General features: G+C 36.0%; 1 protein-coding gene across 3 annotated transcripts in view; it reads right to left on the bottom strand.

Moving 5' to 3' along the window:
- Positions 1 to 5958: 5958 nt before the first annotated feature.
- VAMP4 (vesicle-associated membrane protein 4) overlaps positions 5959 to 26826 on the bottom strand; it is a 44376-nt gene continuing 23508 nt past the window's right edge. Inside the window, exons 4-9 of one of the 3 annotated variants that reach the window (XR_001008281.1) lie at positions 24265 to 24315; positions 15716 to 15816; positions 14665 to 14744; positions 11035 to 11086; positions 9063 to 9210; positions 5959 to 6831 (exon numbers count right to left, since the gene is read on the bottom strand). Coding sequence is in view for 2 of the 3 variants with exons in the window: in XM_012000442.1 (XP_011855832.1) it covers positions 9182 to 9210; positions 11035 to 11086; positions 14665 to 14744; positions 15716 to 15816; positions 24265 to 24315 (313 nt within the window). In the remaining variant the exon portion in view is untranslated. Of the gene's footprint in view, positions 6832 to 8473; positions 9211 to 11034; positions 11087 to 14664; positions 14745 to 15715; positions 15817 to 24264; positions 24316 to 26826 lie in introns of those variants that run through there. The other 2 variants (XM_012000442.1, XM_012000443.1) reach the window with 2 other exon arrangements.

Genomic DNA, 26826 nt, shown 5'->3' with positions numbered 1-26826 from the left:
TTTATATATATAAAAATAATAGGGAAGTCCTAGCACCAGATCACAGGGAATAAAACAACTAGGCCAGGTTATTTATTCCCCTGGTGTCCTCCCTGTAAGATCACCTTAGGCTGGCTGCATCCCTTGGCCAAAAGTCAAGGTAGCCCTCTTCATGTGACTTTGTCCTTCCAGGTGTCGGTAACCTCTGCCTTCCCTCAACCCTTCAAGCTGTACTATCCTTTGTAGTTTCTTTAAGCCCTACCACCTTTATAAATGTACCTTTATTAAATTCTCCTTGAGTTATTTTGAGTGTCCTGTGACGTAAAACAGAATGCTACCCTGGTAGTAACTGATGAGATCAAGGAAGGTAAGCAGTTCAGTATTCACTGTAAGTGCAATGAGACTTCATCAAAGGGTTTCAAGTAGAAGAATTGTCTGTTTTCAAACTCTCAATTTTGATTTCTCTCTTAGCTGCCTGTATAACGTAAATTTTCCAGTAATGTTTTTATCAAGAAAAGAGACAAGGACGTCATGTTTTCTGAACTCTCATATTTTAAGAATATTGTGTTTGTGGTTTTCAATTTTTCTTTTTTTTTAAGACAGGGTATTGCTCTGTCACCCAGGCTGGAATGCAATGGTGCCATCATGGCTCAATGCAGCCTTGAATTCCAGAGCTCAAATGATTCTCCCACCTCAGCCTCCTGAGTCGCTGGGACTCCAGGCATGTGCCACCATGCTTGGCTAATTTTTAAAATTTTTGTAGAGACAGGGTCTCACTGTGTTGTCCAGGCTGGTCTCAAACTCCCGGGCTCAAGTGATCCTCCTGCTTCAGCCTCCCAAAGTGTTGGAATTACAGGTGTGAGCCACTGAGCCCAGCCTGGTTTGCGTTCTTTTTAAAAATTTTTCCAATGGTCCATAGAATCCTCAATGGTTTTCATTCTTAAGTGACAACTGATTTGGTATAAAAATTCTTGAGTCACAGCTATATCCTCTCAAAAATCTACAGATGCTGTTTTAGTATTCTATAATTCAGTGGTAGAAAAGACAGAGGTAAGCTTAATTTTTGCTTCCTTGTAGGTAACACATTTTTCAGGTGTCAATGCTTATAGAATTTACCCCTTTAATCTTATAATTCATATACTCTACTACGATGTAGCTTACTGTGTCTTCTGACAATTTTGTTTTCTCCCGAAGGACTTTATAAAAGCTTAAGTTTTCATCAAAGAATACATCAAAGAATAATGTTTTTTGATGACTTCTCTGTTCCACTCTTTTTGGATTTCTTCCACAGGAACACTATGTAAATTCTTAGTAGTCTTTTTTTGGTCTCCTAGATCTAACATCACACTGTCCATTTACAGTTTTGATCTTTTTCTTCTGTGTTCTGTGGCAGCTTCTTGAACCTCTCTTCTGCATTACTGATTTTCTTCAATCAATTCTACTCCTCACTGCTTCAGTGAAGGGCTTAATGTTTGTGTTGCAATTTGTTTCCTGGCAAATTATTTTAACTTGCTCCCCTTATGGCTGACCTAATTGTCTACATAACACATTTAATTGTACTTTTTTTCTTGCCTTTTCTCTCTTTATGACTTTTGGAATTCCAAAAGCATCAGTTTCATCCTGCTGCAGATGCTGAGGTGCTCAAAATCAATTTAGTTCTTGTAGTACATCATTTTCAAAACTACCATCTTCCTTTGCATCTTCAGGATAATTAATACATTCAATAATTATTTGAGCACTCACTATGACACTTGCTGTTGTAGTGAGTGGTTTGGGATATATCAGAGAAAATTCTGGAATGTTAGAATGTTCTGGAAAAACAGAGGGTAAAGGGATTGGATGGTGTACTCGGGGAGATTTTGAGAAAGTCATTCAAGAGAACTGTTCACGCAGTGGTTGAGGAGGAAGGGCTTTTCTGGCAGGAGAAACAGCAAGTCCAAGGCCTGGAGCTGGTTTGTCTGAGGAACAGCAAAGAGGCTGGTGTGGCTGCAGCACAGCAAAGAAGGCAAAGACAAGGGCAGAGGTCAGCAAGGTGACTTGGGGATGCATCACGAGACCCTGTAGGCCACTGAAAGAATTTTGGCTTTCACTCCGAGGAAGATGGGAAGCCATTGAAGAGTTTTGAGCAAAGCAATGGCATAATCTGATTACATTTTGAAAGAATTATTTTCACCATTCTGTTGAGAACAGACTCTGGGGAGAGGGGGAACAGAAGCCTGAGACCAGTTAGAAAGCTACTGCAGTATTCCAGGTGAGAGATGATGGTAGGAAAGGACCAGGTGGTCATGATGTAGGCAGTGCGAACTGGTCAGATTCTAAAGATATTTTAAAGGTAGCACCAGAGGATTTCCTGATGAATTAGAGGTGAGTTGAGAGAGAAATTATGAAGTCAGTATGACTCCACAGTTTTTGGTCTAAGTAATTGGAAGGATTCAGTTGCCATCAACTGAGATGGGGCAGAATGCATGTGGAGGAGGTCTATGAAAGAAGACTGGAATACGTTTGGGACATGCTAAACTTGAAATAATAAAGACATCAAAAAGAGTACTGGATGACTTCAAATTCAAGGGAAGTCAAGGGGGAGACAACAACTTGAGATTTGTCAGCACAAAGATGTGATTTCGAATGACACAATTAGGTAAGCTTTCTAAGGGAATGTGTGTAAAGACTGGACCAAGAGCTGAATCCTGGACACTCTGATATTAAGAGCTGAGGAGAACAGGAGGAACAACCATGAGGGCAAGAAGAAACAAAGCCCTGGAAGCACTTATGAAGGAGAAGAGAGTAATTAACTGCATCAAATGATGCTGCTGCACAGAGATCAGGGCTGACAATGGACCACTGGATCTAGCAATGCAGAGGTCACTGGTCACCTTCCCAAGAGTAAGTGTGGTGGAGTGTGGAGGGAAAATCTTGACTGAACTGTTTAGGAGAATAAACAAAAAAACTGGAAATAGCAAGTATACTGAAATCTTTCAAGGACTATTACTATAAAGAGGAGTGAAGATATGGAGTGGAGCCAGGTGTGGTGGCATGCACCTGTAATGCTAGCTACAAGTGAGACGGAGACAGGAGGAGTGCTTGAGCCCAGGAGTTCAAGGCTGCAATGAGCTATGATTGTGCCACTGTACTCCAGCTTGGGTGACAGAGTGAGACCCTGTCTCAAAAACAAGACAAAAAATTCCCTGTAGCCAGGCATGGTACTTTACTCCTATAATCCCAGCACTTTGGGAGGCCAAAGTGGGAGGACCACTTGAGCCCAGGAGTTCAAGACCAGCTTGGGCAACATAGTGAGAACCCGTCTCTAAAAACAAACAAACAAACAAACAAACAAACAAAAACCCAGAGCCCATGATTTCAGCACCCATGTTATTTCTACTATACTAGTCATATACTATTCTGCCTCTCTAAATTCTGCCACAGGAAAGTATATGTCAGGAAGAGGACAATTATCAAAAATGTATAGCAATGAGGGCTGGTTGCATTGGCTCATGCCTGTAATCCCATCTACTCGGGAGGCTGAGGCAGGAGGATCACTTGGGAGTTCAAGGCTGCAGTGGGCTATGATTGTGCCACTGCACTCCAGCTTACATGCTGGAGCGAGACCTTGCCTCTAAAAAAAAAAGAAAAAAGAAAAAAATGTATGGATGTATAGATGTGTGTATGTATGTATCTATAGTGGAATTTGGCAGGGGGCTGGGGGGAAGTGGAGAAAAGAGATGGAGCTTTTTAAAGAAGACAGAGTATGTTGCTGGGAATGATTGGGAGGATGTTCTCTTTTCTGTGTTTTTACAATGTTACTCCCAGGTCCATGTGCATCTTCTTAGACATCCTCAGATGAGATCTTGCCCAGTTACTCAAAAAATAGGGTAAGTGCACCACCACTGACTGCTCAGTCTTTGCTTACTAGTCAGAATCCCTTCTTATACTGACAACTGAAAAGCAGGCCGATAGTCACAGCTCCTCAGCAATTTTTAGTGTGCGATGGGCACACTAAGTATGATTCTGTTGGATTCAGGTAGTATCTGATCTTCCTGCCCGGTTCTCTCATCTGTTGAATGGTGGATTGTATTAAACACCATCATTCTCAGAGTGCACTTACCAGGCTGCTTCCCATCTCCATTTCTGACTACAGCACTTTATTTGTGGAGACTATCTCAGGGTACAATGTGCCTCCAATGTCATCTCCCCTCCCATGCCTTTTTGTAGTATTAAGACAATAAAGGCCTGATGTGGTGGCTCATACCTGTAATCGTAGCATTTTGGGACGCTGAGGCAGAAGGATGGCAGTAGTCTAGGAATTTGAGACCAGCCTGGGTAACACAGTGAGACCCTGTCTATAAAAAAAATTAAAAACTTAGCTGGGCATGGTGGTGCATGCCTGTAGTCCCAGCCACTTGGGAGAACTGAGGTGGGAGGATGGCTTGAGCCCAGGAGTTCAAGGCTGCAGTGAGTTGTGATCGCGCCACTGCACTTCAACCTGGGAGACAGAACAAGATCCTGTCTCAAAAACAAAAACAAAAAGACACAGTTTAGTGTGTGGATGGAGGGAGGCTAGAGAGAATGAACATTACTCTGGTTGCCTAAAGCACCAGGCAGCTGAGGGACAGGACCAGGTTTTCTGATTAGGGCATGTAAGTTTATAGACACTTACATGCCTTCCTCTCTTACACACTATTGACTGAGATAAAGACATTGCTATACTAAGTTAAAAATCACTGAGAAATTCCTCTTAGATTTCGTCAGTATCAGGCATAAGTTTTGGTGAAAGAATGCCTTTTCTTTTTCTTATTTTTCCTCCATTGCACTTTATTGGGAAAACAGGATAGATTAAATCAGGGGTGATTATCCAGATGTTATTATTAAATAAGCCATGCTTTGAAGTTAAGGCAACAGGTAACACATTGAATAAGCCAAAGTGCTTAATTTTTGTTTTCTATGAAATAGTTTATTTCACTGTTCACTATGGAGAGGCTACAAATACATTTCTGATATCAACACAAAGGACTAAACTTTGCCAACACTGGTAAAAATGGTTATGAGGAATTGAGAGGCTAGGGAACAGGGCACATGACATTTACATTTACTCATCTCCCACTATACATCTCAAAACAAACATCAAAGGCACTTACCAAAGTGATTAAGTAAGGGAGCGTGGAATTTAAAATAATGACAGATACCTAAGACACAAAATAAACGGCTTGAATTTTCTTATAGTTTGATTTCTAACATTTTACTGACTAAAATCTCTGCTAATTATGTAATCTACTTTGTGGCTTTAAAATATTTGATACTTTGATTTAAGACTACTTTAAATGAAAAGAACCTAATGGAATACCATAAAGCCAGAGTTTTTCCACACCCAATTACAGTAGAAGAGCACCACTATATCCAGGCAAAAGCGAAAGGCTCATGTTGCTTCTCCAGGGAGCACTATGGAGTCAGCTCTCACTGATATACTAACATGTGGCATCTTTGTGGCTTCATAGGCACATTCATTCAAAACACATTTATCTAGCATCTGCCAAGGTACACAGCACTGTGCTGGGTGCTGGGGAGACAGAAACATGGTGTGGTGCTTACTTTCACAAGCTTACATTTATCCCCTGTAACTGGGTGGGTCATGCTTTCTTTTCAATTCCTACTGATTTGTTCCAAGAAGCTTCATGGAATAAAACACGAGCCAGAATAAATGCATTTGTGTTCCCATCCCTAATTCTACTTGGTTTCCAGAAAAAGAAGTCAGAATAAGACTAACATCAGAGTATTAAAGAGGACCTAAACTCTATATCAATCTAAGGCATGATGTCATTTGTCTACAACATGGGAAAAAACAAGAAGTAGAGCACCTTTCAGCCCTTAGAATCCAGTGTCTTTCCACTGCTTTGTGGCAATTTCCTGCACAAATATAAGCCCTACACTACATTCTAAAACAGACTTGTAAATGCTTTCAAACTAACTTATGCTCTTACTCTCAACTCACAGAAAAATGGAGTCCAATCACATTTCCATGTGAAAACACAAAATTAGGTTAACAGAACAATCATCCTTGACATAGTAATACTCTGACAATACAATTAAGGGGACATCTTCTATTGGTATTTGTTCTTGACATGGAAAAACAATTTCTTGCGTATTTTCTAATCATAGTGTATATACAGATTACAGAGTCAACGTGGGCAATGATGCTGACAAGGCATCAAGCCTGTTTTAGAGTATACTGGCAATGAGAGATTTCAATTTCTTTATACTATATTCCTGCCTTCTCAGTCTGTACACGTATTATCATTTACAGGATACCCACATACTATACAGAATTGAAAGATGCCAATTTTTGCTATCAAAAGTGCTGAAGTTATAATTTTCTAATACAGAGTACTGAAATGCACAGAAAGACTAAAATAGGCAATCTATAGGAGGGCTAACAAAGTATTTCTGTATCTCATGTGTATTAATTACCCTTCCTCTATCTTATATAATATTCCATCTTTAATAGTGAACTTTCATCTAATTAAGAAATCCCCCAGTTTATAAAATCTGAGGGCAATTTCCAGTGAACTTTGTCAGGATAGAGGAACCAAACGACCACAGGTATTACTGAGTTATAATAAGAAGGAGTAACTAATTATCAGTATTAAAACAACGAAATTGCTGCAAGGCAATAGGCTTCTGTAATTAAACATAAATCACAAGGGTATGGATTCAGGCATGAAAATAGTGACGTGATTTCACTGAGAATCAACTAGTATTTGCAAAGCTACTTGAATTTTTCTGTTGATCTTCACTTGTTGTTAAATAATGATAGTTTTGATGATGGTAAAACTTCATTTTTCAAGTGCAGGATGATCTGAGCTGAATGAGAAAAACAGTAATTAAGGGAGGTAATGAAGGTAGGCCTGGCATCAGTTTGAACAATGTATTTTTTCTTCTGTTTTTGATCATAAGAGGGCTTACATCTCTGAGGTTACCACAATAAAGTCATAACCATGCCAGCCATTTTAAAAGGATTTCAGGATTAATCAAGACCAAGAAAGATGAAATGACAAACTACAAACCAAGCCATCACTACTACAAAGTTCCATGAGTGATATGTCTGTTACCCATATCCCAGGTAACAATATGTTTAAATTACAAAGACAGTGACATATATATTGTCAAATAAATATTACTTTTACTTATTTAAACTTTAAAAAATTTATAATTTTATTTTTTGTAATTTATTTAAAAGTGGCATACTTTATTAAAAGAAACACTGGAAATATGGATGCTTTTTGAGAAGTAATCTTCATCTTCACTTGTAGATATTATGGAGGAACTGGATTTCTACATCAACTAATGGAAAATTAAAACTTACAAGCCTAGTTCCAATTCAAATAAAGAACATACATACAAATGTTAGGACTGATTCTGTCCATTCAGTTAAAATATTTCCATTTCTGAATTATTAGCTACTGAAATTCTAAAAATGCTCATTTTTCTGGGTATCTTGTTAAAAGATTTATTAGCAGTTCAGACGCTGTTTACATTGACATTTACAAAGAGCATAGAGACCAGAGACAATATGCTATAGTATGTAAGACCTTTATCTCCTCCTTAATGCTCTAAGCAAACTATAACGTTTAGAAATTCTATTTAGATCTTCTTAGATAACTTGCAGGTGTCTTGAGTGTCTCAGTCTGCTTTCTCTCTTCAAATTTCTTTCCATTCTAAATAACATTTTTTGCCTCCTAGTAATAATCCTGTAGAATTTTAAAAACAGACAAAAAACAAAAAACAAAACACCAAACCCAGATTCTATGCTTTATTCATTTCGCATTAAGATGACCAAAGAAATAAAACTTAAATAAAATAAACATAAAATCATTTTTCCCTATTTAAATACTGGTAATTTCTATTAACCCTATTTTTAATTTAGGGAGTTTTATATTCATATTCTCAAGATATCCAGTGCACAAGTTTCTGCAGAGTCACTAATTTTATTATAAAGCTTCCTCTCCCCACACCTTAGGGGACAATATATTTTCACTCTGACTTGTTTAAAAGACACAAGGACGTTGGCATATTTTAAAGTTAACACATTTTTTTATTATAAAAACAGGCTTAGGTTAATGGTCACTCTCTAGCATCTGGTTACTGACCGACTGATTATCCTGTATATATATATATATACCTAGGTTCCTGACTTTCTACTACTCATTATTGTTGGCTGATGCAAAACTTGATTGTGCAACACACATCTCCTCAAGGATGAACGGGAAATGCAAAGATATAAAATTCAAAGTATTAATAGATGGTTTTGCTACTTTTCATACTTTTGGTAAATGAGATAGTTGGAAGTTAGAGGCTATTAACTAAAATAAAATTAAGGAGTAAGTTACCTGTGAATTTCATTTACTCACATTAGGACTGCCTCGTCTCTCTTTATTGGAGTTTAACTGAAAACAGACTGGACCATGACTGGCAGCTATATATTGGTCATTTTCAAATACTCCAATGACACTCTTCAATAACTTTATTATGTCCAGTTTTATGGTGCCATACTGTTTTTTCACACTGTTTAAAAATTTCCATTTCCATAATCCAAATGCCAAAAAAATTACTACACATTCTCTTACACAGTCAAAAATATATTCACTGGAATGTTTTTAGTTATAGCTGAAGGCAACAACATTTACAACATTTAGCTTTTGTTACACCTATAAATATGGAAATTGCTTGCAAAACAACTGTAATATGAAAAGAATGATATTTCTGCAAATATTGACAGAATGGTTATGCATCTCTTTCAGCATATAATTTGGTACTCTACCCAGGTTTCCTGACCCCCAGCATGACCCACTCCCTATTGCAATAATGCAAGTCCTTATGCCATTAAATTACTAGTATGAAATATTATCATCAGTGTTTAACTATATACACAAATAATGAACTGGCAAGTATCTCGTTTCAAATTAGATCCTTGAAATATGGAAAAATAGAGGCTAGTTCTCTTTGCCTTAAACATAATTATTAAAAGAACATTTTGTTAGAAGGGGAGAAGATAATTGGACATTCTCAACGTTCCAATTTGAAGTGATACTTGCCTCTTAGTTTCTTGAAAAAGAAGTTTTGAAAGTTATATACACAAAGGTTTCATTTAAATTATGCAGCAATCTTTTATTACTGTCCCAGATCTTGTTTAATGAAGATCTCTGTCATCAAATCAAGTACGGTATTTCATGACTATAAGAACTGTAAGAGAAAACATGAAAAAAGCAATATATCAACATCATATATATATGCCATGTTTGAAGCAATATTCCTAAATGTAGTTGTGTCTACTTTTAGAAATGGGTAATGAGGATTGACTGAACTTTTATCTGAGGTAATAAATAATAAATGGGAAAGGAGAAGCAAAAAATATCATAAAACAACCTAAATGTCTAACATTGGCATCTTAAGTAAATAATGGCATAGCCATAGCTTGTATCTGCTGTTAAAATATTACTAAAAATTTTGATAACCTGGGAAAATATTCACAATATATTTATTAGAAAGTATATATAATATAGTCTTAGTTTTTTTAAAAAACATGCTTGTATATTAATAGGAAAAGAGAAGTATACATAATAGTTATATTAGTAGTAGTAGCTATCTCTGTGTTGTAGTTATAGATTATAGTTGAATTTTTCTTTTTGTTTTTAATATTTCACATTTGCCAATTGCCCACAATATATACATGATTAAGTTTTGGTTTTTGAGGTAGTTATTTTCTATAAGGTCACTACAAACACGAAATTAGTGAATACTGAACCACTACTGCTAGGGAAGATACAAGGTTAAGTTCCTGTGAGTCTCTGGCTACTAGATTTTTGTCAATCAATACATAACTTTGTTTTATATGTGTTTCTGTTTAAAGACATTTTATTTAATACGTATGATTGATTCAGTAACACTGAGCTCAAGGCCAGCAGCACTATAACTCATGCCTGAACAAAGTTTGCCTACTGTGTATTTTCTCCAGGAAGACACATCACAGCTCGCTTGTACTGAGCAACACTAGAGAGCACTTCAGCACTACGCACGGGGGCCGTTTTAAACAGTGAAATCACCAACGAAAAGCACGGCAATGCAGAAAATTTGGTACTAAATAGACTACAAAAAGAACATGTTTATGTTATGAGTGCTGAAATAAAAAGGCAGAAATGGCTTTGTTTAACCTCAGCTAGGGATGTGTGGGTTGGGGGAGTTAAATTTTTTGTTACTCTGAACATGTTTGTAAATGACTGTGAAAGCACCATGAGTACTGATTTTGGGGTTACAAATAATTTTACCTGGTATTGCAAACACAGAATCTATGAATAATGAGGATTGACTGTATTTCTTTGTAATAAAACTTTTTTTTCTGTTTAAAAAAATAACAGCATAATAGAATTTTTCAAATGATTATTTTTAGATACTTTCCAAATCTTCATAAAACCTCTGTAACCACAGGTAGAGAGGCCTTGAAGAAAAAGAGATATTTAAAATGATCTGATTTTCAAAAGAATATTAAGGGAAAAAGGAAGGGAAGGAGTCATGCTTTAATGATAGAAATTATGCTCAACTACAGAACAAAACAAAAACCAAACAAAAATCATCTGGAGAATGCATTTGGATGTATCCTTCCAAAACAGTATTACAAGATGCAAACTGCCATTCCTGAGAGTTAATAATAAATAGAACATGAGTATTTTAGACCTTAGTGTAACAGGAACCAGATTTGGCCTGGAACAAATCACTTAGCCTTGGATTTGGGGGTAAGGGTTGGGGGCAGAACAGGAGTTCCCTTTGAGAATCTGATAAAAGATATAGACTCTCTATAAAAATGTACATATACATAGTCACATAAAATTTTACATATTACTTAAGAGCATTTTCAGAGATCTATAGATTCTAAGAGCTCCTGAGACAGGTCAGAAGTCATTACTCAATCCTGACTTCAGAGATGCTAAGTCAGCTGGAAATAAAAAGGGAATTAAAATGAACTCTAAAACAAATGATACCCTAAGAAGTAATAATCCAATAAATACTTACTGATAATCACTAGCAAAAGGATAGCAGCAACCAAAGCCATGATGGCTTTTATCTACAACACACAAAAGGCCATATAAAGATATTAATATTTGACTCATTAATAAAGTCAAGACTATTTGTTGTTCTATTTACTGCATCATACTAAATCACCTCAATAAATAGGCACATTTCTTGAAATGTCTTCAAATTTTTTCCCATATGAATTTGCTGGCTATTTTTCATTCTTTGGGAAACAATCAGAATTCCCCAAATTTGAGGTGTTTTTCTTTACTGGATTTTGTTGGTCAAAAGCTGTACTGCAGAGAAAACAGTAACAATCAAAGCCTTCATGGGCTTGAACCTCTATGATTTGATGCGCTTATTACTAATGTGAGACCACAGAAAACACAGTATTTTAGCAACTCTGTTCAAGTGTCAAGATACGATGAATAACATAGGCCATGCAATTCAAATGGTTCAATACATATAAAGTAGCAGTTCATAGCAGTTTTTTTCAAAGTAAATGAGAATTCTGTTAGTTTTTTCTCCCCTTACTTTCTTCTTGGCATTTTTATCTCCATTTTGAGGAATATATTTTAGATTATTTATGAATAGCCTCATTTAATAAGCAACTTTGCCTAAGAGCATTCTGTGTCAGTTTTGTAGTTAAGAAATCTTAAGGTCAGTTCTTGGTCAGCTCCTTAATATGTTATAACAAAGTGACCCAAAGAATATATGGAAGATTTGTAATTTGGATACCAGTGCCTATTACAATTATTATGGTAAGAAAAAGTGTAGACAGAGAATCAGAATGGATTGGAGATAGGAGCTGTATTTTTAGTAGGTGTCTGGGTCCACATTATACGATAAACTAAAGTACTTTAATCCGTTTTTATTAATCTGAAACATTTCTAAAATAATTTGGAATTTCTACAGTAGTTTTTCAACCTTACCTAAAATGTACATTAATTTGCCATTAAATGTGTGTTCGGCTTTACTTAAGATTTGAATGAGAACATCAATATCAATTTAAAAACACCTCAATGAATAGTTTTCTTCCTTGGGTTTCTAACACTGGGCAGAAAATGTTTACAATTGCAAATGGCAGTATTGTATTCATGCAAGTCCAAAGCTCATGAACAAAAATCTGTGTGACATTAAACATATAAGAGCTTCACAACCCCCCAGATACATTAAAAGAGGTGTTAGCGATTCTCTTTCCCCACCCATGGGTAATTTTATTAATTCATTTATTTTTAAAGCCAGGTATACTGAGATACACTTTACACAGAATAAAACTTATCCTCTAAAAGTACTTTTGACAGGTTTTGACAAATATATCCAGCTGTTAATAGGCATGAGCACCATCAAATATAGGACATTTCCACCACCACCCTCAACAAGTTTCCTCATGACCTGTTGTCAGTCTCCAACCGCACCACATTCCCCTTAGCCACTGGAAACTCCTGATCTGTATTCTGCCCTTATATCCTTTTTCTTAAAACCCTTTTGAAATTACTCATTATGGAAGTCAATCTAGAAAATGGCAGGCACAGGGAGGCTGCCCCAGATGAACAGTAGCACAATGAAGTATTAATGGGGTACAGTAAAATTGAAGGAAACATTAGAAAATAATAAATGAAGAATACTTGCTACTGTAAATGGTCTTTGTTATGTTATGGAACAATGGTTTTCATTACATGGTCAATGCTATTCATGGTCTCCAGAGGTCCTCAAGGTGATGACTATTTAAAAATATAACTCAATGTTTTTTCCTCCTCAAAAGCACACTATTCCTCTGACCCAAACCCCATTAAGTACAAAGCAAACATTTTTAGAAATGGTTAAAAAAAAAGTTAGGCAAAATGTTCATTATGACCATCTTTTTTGTGGATACATGAATGGGGTACATGAGTTTGGGGGGAGAGAAGGGGTGAATGGTTCATAGACCTTTTGTTTTTCCAAATTAGCCCATAGAATAGAAAATTTCTATGGATATAGAAGCTTTAGGCCAGGTGTGGTGGCTCATGCCTGTAATCCAGCACTTTGGGAGGCTGAGGTGGGCAGATTGTTTGAGGCCAGAAGTTCAAGACCAGCCTGGCCAACACAGTGAAACCCCGTCTCTACTAAAAATACAAATATTAGCCAGGTGTGGTGGCACATGTCTGTAATCCCAGCTACTCGGGAGGCCAAGGCAGGAGAATTGCTTGAACCTGGGCTACTTGTGAGGCTGAGGCATGAGAATCACTTGAACCTGGGAGGCAGAAGTTGCAGTGAGCCGAGATTGCACCACTGCATTTCAGCTTGGGAGACACATCAAGACTGCCTCAAAAAAAAAAAAAAAAAGAAAAAGAAAAAGACTTTAAAGAAAATAAATTCATTCTTTAAAGAATAAAGTAATTTTGAATAGAAAATTTAAATTCTGAACAAGGGGAGAAATGAAACAGTTTGTTTCTTTCCTCAGTTCCACTTCTGAAAGTAGGACAATTCAATAGGTAGACAGATAAAAATAAATAAATCCAAGGTAACTCTTGGAAGAAATCCTTAGCATATGGCTAAGTCAGGTTTAGAAAGTTATTGCTGGCTGGCACAGTAGCTCATGCCTGTAATTTCAGCACTTTGGGAGGTCGAGGCAGGCGGATCACCTGAGGTCGGGAGTTCGAGACCAGCTTGATCAACATGGAGAAACCCCGTCTCTACTAAAAAAACAAAAAACAACAACAACAAAAAAACCCAAAATTAGCCAGATGTGGTGGTGCAGGCCTGTTAATCCAAGCTACTCAGGAGGCTGAGGCAGGAGAATCGCTTGAACCCTGGAGGTGGAGATTACACTCCAGCCTGGGCAACAAGAGCAAAACTCTATCTCAAAAAAAAAAAAAAGAAAGAAAGAAAAGAAAGTTATTGCTAAACTTGAAAATGAGAGACTAAAAACAGTTCTTGTCTAAATTTTTAACAAAGCCAGAAATTATACCTAGAATCAAAAAAAAAGATTTGCTTATATAACATGAAAAACATTTTCTGTTAATGATTAGTAGCCACAGTTGATTTAAGAAGTAAATGTATTTCTATACAATGTTTTGGAGGAGTATATTAGTATGTAGTGATTCTCAATGTTTTCCTTGTTAAAAATGTTAAAAATTTCCTTTACTTTTTATTTTTCTGGAATAATGAGGGAAGTGGAGTTTTTTCTTAACTCCATTTGCCTTAACAGATTCGGATATGTAAGCTGCTGTTATTATTTCCCCTTTCAACTAAAAGTCATATTTTTCTCTAGCTCTCACTTTATTTTTTTGATATCTCTATATAATGCTAGAGGTTGCTCAAAAAAGTACTAACAGTAAATTTCAAGAAAAAAATGTATATTTGTTACAAGTTAATAAGTCTAGAGGTAGCCAAATATTAATAAAATGTGGATTACTCTCATGAAAAAAAATCTATGAAAACATCCTTTTAGGCATACTGATTTATTTAGTTACCCCTATCCCAAAAGCAATTAAGTTAACAAGTATTTACTGAATTTCTACCATGTCTCAGGACAGTTATAGGCCCTGTTCTCACAGAGGTTATGCTCCAGAGGTCCTTTTTCCTTCATGTGTTTGAATACCACTTCAGATGCTGACCAATCTATCCAGGAGCTTCTGATTTACTTACTTTGCATCCGCGCCACCACATTTGCCTTCGAAGTTGTTTGGATCTGTTGCTAAAAGCTGTTGCATTATCCGATAAGCTTTCTATATCACATAGAGGATGGAGAGAAGGATTAAACGACATAACAGGATTCTTTTATCTAGTCACACAAAGATAAGAAAATATTAATTTCTACTTCTGCAAATTTATTCCCTTTTAAGCATGAAAACAACATTCTCCCTTGTTTCCACCCACAAACTCTGGCATTCTACATTATAAAAAAAACAAAAACAAAAACAAAAACAAAAAGTAAAAAACAGTTTGCAGATCAGTTTGCTCAATCCTTTTTTATTATAAAATTAAGAAAAGTCTTTTTAGGGCCTTAATGCTTATGAATAAGCTTAGGAATTCTAATAAGAAAATACTCTTTAAAAATTCAAACACTTGGCACACCTCTAGAAAAAAAATTACATGTAGAGAAGTTAGCTTTTTAGAAGATATCAAAAGTGACTGATTTTAAAGGAAAACAATATACATTTTAAAAGTGACTAAGCGAGGTTGTCTTTTTTGTAAGTCTGTCAAAGATTAATCAGGTATTCAGCCATTCACCATTCAAACAATATTTGAGTGCCAAGTACATGCCAGGTATAGGTATATAGGTTATAGGTATAATGACTGAAAGTAAAGAAAGGTGACTAAGTTACCAAATGAAACATAAAATAAAAATAGCAGATAAGTTTGAAACAAGTGTTGAAAAGTGAGTAGGTCTTTCGGCCCTGAGATCGTGAGAAACACAAAGTTCATCAACATCAAAGTGCAAAAGAAAAAACAGCTCTACTCTTCACTCTTCAACAATGAAATTTTAAATTCTTCATTCTCCACTGAACAATTAAAAAATAATGTAACAATAAGATGACTCAAAGTAAAGGAGTTAAAATTAAACCATTAAAATCATACACTTAAGAACCAAATACCAGTTTCCTAAGCCAAGATTTGTAAATGCTGGCTAGATAAGTAGAAGAAAAAAAACTAGCAAACAGATTAGTAATATCAAGAAATACATGAAGATCTGTACCTGATTTGTCCTGTAGTTCATCTAGTCTCTCCCCTCTCTCAATTACCTTTGTAATATTTTCTTGCATGACATCAATAACTTCATCCACTTGATTCTGAACACTAGTTTAAAAAAGTTAAACAATTATTTATCCTTCTTTTGAGAATATTTACAATTTCTGAAATTTCATTAGACATAATAAAGAATAGCAAATTCTCGGAGAATTATTTAACTATTAAATTTAAATTTAGGACTTTATAGCAATGTTCTTCCATTTGTGGGCTTCAGTATTCAGATAATGAAAGACAATTTGATATAAATTAAAGTAATATTTAAAGATAGCTTACTTTTAGCCCTGCTTCTGACTTGCAACCCATACGCAAGTTAAATGTACTGTCAGCATGCTCACTAAGTGCAGAATTTAAACCGCTTCACTAAAAATAATCAGGTTTTCTTTTCAACAGGCTATTGAGGCAGCACAGACACCGCTGCACCCTACTTTTGCTATATATTTCATACACGAAGGCTAACAAAGGAGGTATGTTAACACACTTTTTAACATACCTTTTGCTCAGGTACGGTAAAGGCTTATGAAACATTCCTAGTTTCCAGAATGGAAATGCAGGGCATATTCTAAGAGATACTGATGCTCAATGGGTAGAATTCTTCACTGCTCATCAGATTTTTCTTAAACAGGGTATAAGATAACTGGGGACACCTGGGAATATTTTGAAGAACCCACCAGGAAGCAAAAAGGAAAAAATTGTTTTCTGTTTTTCGATTGTTTGTTCATCCTTTATATTAGATGATGGGGGTCTGTTTTAACCAAATTTCAGGCTGTTCAGTAAAGACTTAACCTAAACTTAAAATTGTAATAACTGTCCTCAGCTATCCACTCTCATTCAGGAGTTAACTCCAGAGTACACAAACATGGACATGTTTAATCATTTTAAGTGTCTTATTCTCCTCTGTGGCTCTAACCACAAGACAAAAAGTTATCTTAAATTACTTTATGAAATAAGTCACAACAATGAAATATTTAAAAGGAGAAATAAAGCAAATCCATGGTCCTCACAACTAAACACTGTTTAAAGTGCACTGGATTACTTACTGCAGACATGTGCTGCATAACATTTTGGTCAATGATAAAGCACATTTACAACAGTGGTCCCATAAGTTATAATACCATATGTTTACTGCATGTTTTCTACGTTTAGATAAGTTTAGACACACAGATACTTACCATTGTGTTATAATTACCTACAGTATTGAGTGCAGTCACACGCTGTATGGGTTTGTAGCCTAGGAGCTACAGGCCATACCATATAACCTAGGTGTGTAGTAGACTACACTCTGTAGGTTTGTGTAAGTACTCTATGATGTTCACACAATGAAACTGCCTAATGATGCATGTCTCCAAACGTAGCCTGTCATTAAGGGTCCATGACGGTTATAAACATTAAATGTATAAACATTTAAATAAATGAAGATATGCAATTGTGTTTCTAGCTGGAAAAGGAAGAAGTGCGTAGGGGTCTTTAACAATTTTTTACAATACACAGATATGGTCTCCGCCCTCTACCCCACAAAAGTCCCCAAACTAATGTAGTAAGTGAGGAGTGAGGCACGGTCATGTTTAATTTTGAAAGAGTTCTATCCTTTCCGATCACTGAGCTAGTTCTTTAAAAAATTTGCTATAAAAACAAAATGAAGGCCCATTTAGACAGAGGTGGATTCAGAAGTACTCTCAGATTCAAGTAGCAATTACTAAGCTTGATGACAGTAACCTCCATCCCAGGTTAAAAGCATTATGTACACCCACTGATTACCCACACATAAACTTCAAGATTTTTCACAGCATCCCAGAGTTCTGTGCTTCCCACACATTATTCCACTGGAGGATATAAGACTGAAGCTCAACCAAGTTGGGCATGCAGAGTTCTCTTCTGTCCAAACAGATCTGAAAGAACCCCTAAGTCTCTAAGATATCTTGTTGCAACTCCCAATCCCCTAAGTAGAGAGTTGAAGGTGTTCATCCTATTTAAGAACAATGGCACAAATACACAACTAATTAATTTCTTCAACAAATAATGAGAACCTACTACGTACTGTTTTAGGTACTGAGGAAGTAACATTGAACAAAATAGACAAGTAATCCCAGCCCTTACGGAACATATGTTCAAACGTACATTGAATGCACTGTATTAACCTTATAGCTGTGAAAAACAGCATGCTCTACCCCATTACTCTATCTTATTTATAGCATGTAAGCAAATATAAAGTGATAGTAATTGTACCTATTTACTTATTTACATGCTTATTTTCTGCCTCTCCCCACCAGAAGGTAAGCTCAATGAATGCAGTGACCTTGCCTATTTTGTTCACTTTTGTAAGTCCAGTACCTATAGTCGTGCATGGGGCACAGTGGCCATTCAACAAATATTTGCTGAATAAATGAACAATTTGAGTATAAATCCTATAAAGCATATCCAGCTACTTGAGGAGGAGATATAAAGCAGTGAGTGTAGAGACCTCCATTTAACTACAAACAAAAGTAAAGCTACTGTTCATCAAGGATCAATTTTGAAATTCCCAGCTAGTTTTTTTTGTCATATGCAAATGATGATAATTAATGGCTTAAAGTAGGGTGCTATGGCAGGACAGGAATGGACAAAATGTACTAAGTCTCCTACACATGATCAGATTATAGCTATTATGGATATTAATATACATATACTATATATACTTTTAGACGAGATTGGGTACGTTCAGGGTGGTATGGCCGTAGACATTATATATACTTTTAAAATGAAAACAAAAAGCTAATAAAATAGTTATGGTCCCAGAATCTCTTTAAAGGCCAGGCCTGGTGATTCATGCCTGTAATCTCAACACTTCCGCAAGGCGGATGGATCCCCTGAGCCTGGGAGTTTGAGACCAGACTAGGCAACACAGTGAGCCCCCGTCTTTACAAAAAGATTTAAAAATAAGTTGGTTATGGTGGCATGTGCCTGTGGTCCCAGCCACTTGGGAGGCTGGGGTGGGAGATTTCCTTGAGTCCAGGAGGTTGAGGTGCAGTGAACTGTGACTGCACCACTGCACTTCAGCCTGAGCAACAGAGTGAGACCTGTCTCAAAGGAAAAAACAAAACAAAACAAAAAAACCCCCCCAAAAACCCTTTAAGGATAACATTCCATGGATATAGGCAGATTAATTGGGACAGACCCATAAAATTCCAGATTCTTACTAGAGTATCATAAACCTACAAGTATTCCCTCAACAACATGGCACACACGTAATAAATCACTATTGATAATGGAAACCCCAAATATTTTAATTTTTCTGCTACATGATTTGTGAGTTATTGCTGCTTTGTCCTTCACACATTACTATCTGCTGGTGTAACACTCTGAATCCAGCTACTGTGTAACCTTCACTCAATGATGAAAAATCTCATGACTGTTTTCTGTGTGTCAGGATATTTCCCCACCCAGAACACAATTTTTGTAGAATAAAGAAAATGATCTACTTATTTACTTTAATATGGAGATAGTTTGGTTTAAAAAGCAAATGATAACATACTTCCCCATGATCTCTTACATTTTCACAATAGTTATAGTCCTTTGATTTCTATTTGTATTTCACACTGGTCTTGTCCCCATTGTTATACTACAAATGCCTTAAAAACAGAGACTGACCCACTTATCCTTTTATTTCCCAGGTCATGTGAAATGTGGTTGGTACAAGGTAAGCATTTAACAAACATTTTCAAATCTGAGTTAAATATATCATTCATTCAAAAAACATTTATTAAAAAGTTATGGCTAGGTGTGGTGGCTCAGGGCTATAATCCTAGCACTTCAGGAGGCTGAGGTGGGAGGATCGCTTGAGCCCAGGAGTTTGAGACGCCTTGCCAACATGTCAAAACCCTGTCTCTACAAAAAATACAAAATTAGCTGAGCATTGTGGTATGTGCCTGTAGTCTCAGCTACTCAGGAAGCTGAGGTGGGAGGATCCTCCTCCGGGAGGTGGAGGTTGCAGTGAGCCAAGATTGTACTATTGCACTCCAGCCTGGGTGACAAGACTGAGAACGTGTGTCTAAGAATAAAAAAAAGTTATTATTATGCTATTCATCAAGGTTACCATCATGAAGGTTACGAGCCTGGTATTTAGAAAGATTATATTCCAGTAGGGAAAACTGATATCCATGATTATACTACCATGTGTTAAGGGATATAATGGAAGGAAGCCCACAGTATCTGACATGTAGCCTAGATGAATTCAGCCTGGACCAGAGACGACATCAAGACCTCTGTGCTGAGTTTTGAGGAGTCAAGAGTTAATCAGGGAGAGTAAAAGAGGCAGTGGATGGTGAGAAGGTTCTAGGATAAGGAAATATATGTCAGAGGAGGCAATATTTTAAGAACTAGGAGATTAACTTGATGTGAGTGAAGGAATTGGGAAAAGACTAGATAACTCCTAGATTTATAATTTGAGCAATTAAGTGGTAGTAGACGATGGCTATGAACTAAAATAAAAAATTAAGAATGCAAAGGAAAAGGTAATTTGTGAAGGAAGGGTGGAGATTTTTATATCATGGCCAGTCAAAGGCGATTCATATGAGATAATAAAAGACATGAGAGAGAACATAATGAGGAAAAGACATTTTCAATACTGTTTTCCATCCTTTTAAGAGTCTGAGAGCACCTGTGTTTCTGAAATGGCTCTATTCTAATTACCGACAGAGAAGCTGTATGGTATAGTGTAGAACCCCTGGGTTCTGTATTCAGACAAACCTGGGTTTGCAGTACAACTTTATCACTTACTACGTATGTGACTTTGGAATTCACCTTGCAAGTCTGTTTTAGCCTCACGTTTTCTCACCTTTAAAATGAAGCTGATAAGCTCTACTTTATTTGTGAGAATTAAATGAGATAGTGTTTTTCAAATACTTAGCATAGTGCCTAACACATAGCACATACTTGATAAATATCAGTGCTCTTCGGTTAAGAAACAAATTTACGCTCTGCAATATGCACCTCTTATTTTATAAAGAAAACACTGGCCAGGTGCAGTGGCTCATGCCTGCAATCCAGCATTTTGGGAGACTGAAGTGGGAGGATCACTTGAGCCCAGGAGTTCGAGATCAGTCCAGGCAACATAGGGAAACCCCGTCTCTATAACAAATTAGCCAAGCATGGTGGTACCTTTCTGAAGTTTCCAGTTACTCAGGAGTTGAGGTGGAAGGATCAATTGAGCCCAGGATTTCAAGGCTGCAGTGAGCTGTGATTGTGCCACTGCACTCTAGCCTGGGTGACAGAGCAAAACCCTGTTTCAAAAAACAGACAAAGCAAAAAACCCCTGAAATCAAATATTTATTTTCATAGTTAATATCCCCATCTTCTGGTCTTTTAAGGTACTGCTGACAAAAGAAATTTTAAAGTTAAGCTGTATTTTTTGCAACTACATATGGCTGTTACACCATGGAACATTCCCTGGGATGTGGGGGAAGGAATCTCATAAAAGTTAAGCTGGTCTGACCAAGGCTATAATTAGGAGATTCCCTACCCCTAACACAGAATGTCTACAATTCACTAGAGTTGCATTTATAATGCTACTGTTTAATTTAAAGGCAAAGGAAATGTAATCCTGCTAAAAGTTCCTGCCTGCTTATATAAATGAAATCTTAACGTCCCTACTCTGGATTGCTGACTCCATTCCCTTGGAGCTGGTATTTCCAGGTGGTCCATCTCCATACTTTATGCTTGAACAAACTCTCTTTAAAAACAAAGCAAAATTTAAAAGCAAAGGAAACATTTCAAAGAGAAGCATAAATTTTATGTAGACATGTGAATATTTAAAAATTTTCCTCAAAAAGAGTCTTTCCTAAGAAGTGATGTCAAATATTTTTTGTAGGATTAATCTGTTAACAACACTAATAAATGTGGCCAACCAAGTTCAAAGAAAGCAACGATGTTGCTAATCTATGCAGTAGAAAACACTCTGTATTGAAATGTTATAAATTAAGTGGTGATAACAGCTTAACTAAAGAAACTGACCAGTGCTAGCAATTTTGTGTACTAAAATAATGCCAGGGATTTGTCCTTGGGTAAATTGTGTGGCAAGTTGTGCTTCTCCATCTTGGGCACACTGGTGAGTCATGTCCTGCTTAGATAAGCATTAATCAAGGTTTAATGCATGCTTGATGAATGACCTTATTCTAATTAGATCCAGCAAGCTTTCAGCTCTACAGTAAAAACACAAATATACTTAACAATCCCTTACTAGTCTAAAATTCTGTGATCACCAAAGTTATTGTGATATTAATAGTGTAATACATAAATATACATATACAAATACATGTGTGTATGTTTGGCATTTACTAACATAGACATATATTCTTTAATGCCTACTCTGTACAACTGGTTGTGGTTTGGGGATTCAGCTGGAAAATCATACTCAAAAGACCCCAATCGGCAACACTCCTTACTAGGTTCACTCTTCGGAAGGATATCAGACAGGAAACAGAGCATACTGGCAGGACAAAAAATAGGTGTGTCATTAGCGGAGCCCTCTTCTCCAGTGGCAGCTTGGGTAAAAGGGAACATGTGAGTCGATACAGAAGTCACTCTGGCTCAGTGGGGGAGAATGGCTCAGTCATTACACATTGGCATCCACATATGCCATACAGGCTTGAACTACAGCTAATTTGAGTCTCGGTAGAATGCTTGTGATCTCCCTGGAACATGAGAGAATGAGTGGCTCTTGAGGTCTTCTTCCAACCACCTCCCTGTTTCCCTCATGAGATTATCATAAGGCAGTTTCTCATCACCTCCCAGGTTCTGATGAGGTATAAACTTTCTGCAGGCTCTACGTGCAGACTATAAAAACCACACTTTAGAAATAGCTCCTTTGCAATAGAGTATCCCACAATTTGTACTGCAGCCATTGACCACCCCCCCTCTTTTTTTTTAAGAGAAGGGGGTCTCACTTTGTTGCTCAGGCTGGTCTCAAAACTTTTGGCTTCCAGCAATCCTCCTTTGAAGGAGAATTCCAAAGTGCTGTGATTACAGGCGTGAAACACTGCACCCAGCTGTATCATTATTTTTGGTGTGCGGGACAATGACCCTGAGAGCTACTAACTTTAGCTACTCTTCCTTTTACTATATAAGCAATAAATTGCATCTAAAAGTGGCTTGTTACATCTTTAGTCAAATCAGAGACTTGAAACAGTACAGATTCTCTCTTCTACTGGCCTTGAAGAAGCACTGTGAAATCTATAGCTGCAGAAAATAAATTCTGACAACTACCTGAGTTGGTCATACCTGGTGATACCCTGATTGTTATCTTGTTAAACGTGAGCAAAAGGCTCACCTAAGAAGTGTCTGAATTCCTGACCCAAGGAAACTGTGAGGTGATAAATGTGTGTTGTTTTAAGCTGCTAAATTTATGGCAATTTGTTACCTGGCAATAGAAATCTAATACATCCAGTCTAGTACTTGTAATCATTTGTTGGTTCTTTGGTTCCATATCTCAAAATCCATTAGTTAGAATTAGGCTAAGTATGGAAATATTTCTTCACACCAACAGCTACCTGAGTAAAGCCCAAGTATCTCACCAATAACCAGATACTCCATTATAGAACCCTTCCCACAATGTGCCATCTATACCCAGACTTAGGGTAGTTTCTATTATGCCTCCTTAGGTCTTGAACCTGGGCCATGCAGTTCACCTTCCACAGTTAGTCTTTATAGCTTGGTCAGTTTCCAGAGTCTTCCCTCAAGTGACTCACTGCTCTTTCCATTCCTTCTCCCGTCCTGTCAGGACTCATATCTTTCCAACATTAGACACATTGATTACAGCATATTATCTCCATCTATCACCAAATAATATATACCTCAAAGGTTTTAAACTGCAAATTAATTAGCCATAAAACTTAGTTCAATATATAGGTTACAATAAATAAGAGATATGAAAAAATTCTGGAAGTAGATAAAAACATGCAGTAGATCAACAAATTAAATCTATTATATTACCTTTATTATCATTCTGAAAATAGGAATCAAGCTATGGATTTAAAAACAAAATAGACCTTCAGACTATGCTAAATAAATGGATTTGACATAAGGTAATCAAGTCATTAAAAAAACCCAACAATCCTGCATTTCTTTAGCTATAATTCTGAGAAAATAAAAAGAATTTAGATTTTATAATCCAGCAGTTATATTTAGTCTATAAAATAAAATGAATTAGGTTTTTATAACCTAGCAGTTGTATTTAGTCTTATCAGGGGTCAACAACTTTTTCTGTAAAGGACCAGACACTCAGCAGATATTTTAGATTTTGTGGGCCATAAAATCTGCCACAGATTTGTCACAACTACTCAACTTTGCCATTGTAGCTTGATAGCACCTATCGATAATATGAAAACAAATGGGCATAGCTATGTTCCAATAAAACTTTATTTATAAAAACAGGCTGTAGCCAAATTTGGCTCACAGGCTGCAGTTTGCCAATCTCTAGTCTACACAGAAATATGATTATCATTTAAACAAATGAACAAAACTTACTGCTTAATTTTATCATTTCTAGGTCCAAATCTTGGTCCAGATGGTCCCCTTCTGAAAACAAGTGCATACCAAGTACATATTAGTAGTGATAGGATTAAAACAAAACAAAAAAAAGAGAAAGTATAAACAAATGCAAACAATCAAGCTGAACTCTAAACATGGATCAGTTATTTATCATAAGGGACCACATTTTACTGATACTGGTAAAACTGAATAATAGGTAATCATGTCTTTACTTCATTGGTACTTATTACTAGCCACATTTAAGCTAATTCTTCTGAATGTTAAAACTTTCAGAGAAATTAGGGTTTATATTATCTTATATAACAAAGTTACACAGAGTTTGTTCTGATCATTAAACTCTGAAATATCCTAACTACTTAACTGCTAGTGAATATTAATATCTTTATGGTCAACTGTAGAACTAAAAGCGCAATTCACCTTGAATTTAGACTATAATGAAATGAGGAAACTACGAAGTGAAATGCTGATTGACAAAGATGGATACAGAGAAAAACTCATTCAAAACACTAACAATTTTAAGTATGTTTTTGATTACCCATTTTAAACTTATCAACATAGCAAAAGGGAAATGCAAGATATTAAGAAAATATTAACATTACTCAGACTATTATCTCCTTATTGTAGTTGAATGTATATCACACCTTAACCAATCCATTTTAATATTCTTGAAATAAAAACATTTGGTTAAAGTAATTATGATTCTTCCGGAGATTGAGAATAAGATATAAACTACAAAACTCAAAAGAAACTAGGTTCTTAAATTTCTAGACATGGCAATTTCTAAAGGAAGTGAAAAAATACAGCAATTGATAAAAAAAATTTTGAAAACAAAATAAAACTGTTTACTGAAACTTATTTAACATAATGTATAAGTGTGAATATATCATCTTGCCTTAGTTCCTCTAAGCTTTTTCCTTAAAGTCTTTTAAGCTCCAGCGAAGCCTCAGAATACTGGAACAGTATTCCATTCCAAAATGATGTTAAACATTGAATTTCATAGAGAAAACTAATATTCGGAACCAGAGGCCATTCCTAAAAACTAGGCAAGAACTTACAAGAGCTGGTCAACCGAAAAACAAAGAAATGCAGTTATTAAATGAGGAAACTATATATAAAGTGAAATAGAATCTGAAAATTATTGAATTAAAATTATCCCACTACAGTTTAAAAAAAAAGCAGCAGCTATGTCTGTTTCATCTATCAAGTAACATGAGACTTCAAAATACTTATAGAAAAACACAAAATCAAAAGCTGGTTCTTTGAAAATTAAAACTTGATAAACTTCTAGCCAGACTGATTAGGAAAAAAAGAGAGAAGGCATAAATTAGTAATAGGAATGGAAGAGGGAACATCACTACAGACAAATGTACCTATATAAGATTTATTAACAGAAGCTAAGTGAAGCGTAGATGGGAACTCTCTATACTATCTGTGCAACTCTTCTGTGGATCTAAAATTACTTTAAAAAAATCCCCCAAAGAAAATTCCAGGACTGGATTTGTTCAGTCATGAATTCTACCAAACATTTAATGAAGAAAAAATATGAATTCTATGCAAACTCTTCTGGAAAACTAAAAAAGACAGAACCTTCCCAACTCATTATCCCGGGGCCAGTATGAATCTACCACGAAAACCAGATAAAGACACAACAAGAAAAAGACATAACTATCAATCAACCAATATCTCCTAATGAACACAGATGCAAAAATTCTTAACAAACTCTTAACAAATTGATTCCAACAATGTTTTAAAAGAATAATACATGATGACCAAGTAGGGTTTACATCAGAAATGCAACAATTGTTTAAAATTTCAAAATCAACATAATTCACCACATTCACAGACCAAAAAAACCAAAAAACATATGATCATCTCAACAGATACAAAATAAATGCTTGACAAAATCCAACATCAGCTAATGATAAAAACTCTTCACAAACTAGGAATAGAAGGAAACATCCTCAACCTGATAAATCTACAAACAACCATAACAACATACAATGAAAATGAAACATAATATGAAAGATGAATGCTTCCCCTAAAGGAGATCAGGAACAAAGCAAGGACATTCACTCTCACCATCTATACCCAATATTGTACTGAATGTTCTAGTCAGAGCAATAAGGTAATAAAAAATAAAAGGCAAACATAGACAAGGAGGAAATAAAACAGTTTTTATTTGCAGAAAGTATAATTGTTCTATGTAGAAAATCCAATAGGATCTATAAAAACACTACTAAAACTACTAAGGGGGGTTGGCAAGATTGTAGAATACAAGGTTAATTTACAAAAATGATATTTATACTAGCAATGAGTACGACATTTTAAAATTTTGAAACACCATTTGAAATGTCATTTTTAGTAGCATCAGAAATTATGAAAATCATTGTGCAAAAATCACAAGCATTCCTATACACCAATAACAAACAAACAGAGCCAAATCATGAGTGAACTCCCATTCACAATTGCTTCAAAGAGAATAAAATACCTAGGAATCCAACTTATAAGGGATGTGAAGGACCTCTTCAAGGAGAACTA

Source organism: Mandrillus leucophaeus, unplaced genomic scaffold (genome assembly GCF_000951045.1).
Source record: "Mandrillus leucophaeus isolate KB7577 unplaced genomic scaffold, Mleu.le_1.0 Scaffold629, whole genome shotgun sequence".
Classification (NCBI taxonomy): domain Eukaryota; kingdom Metazoa; phylum Chordata; class Mammalia; order Primates; family Cercopithecidae; genus Mandrillus; species Mandrillus leucophaeus.
The sequence above is the reverse complement of the archived record's forward strand: the minus strand, read 5'-3'. Positions and strand labels throughout refer to the sequence as shown.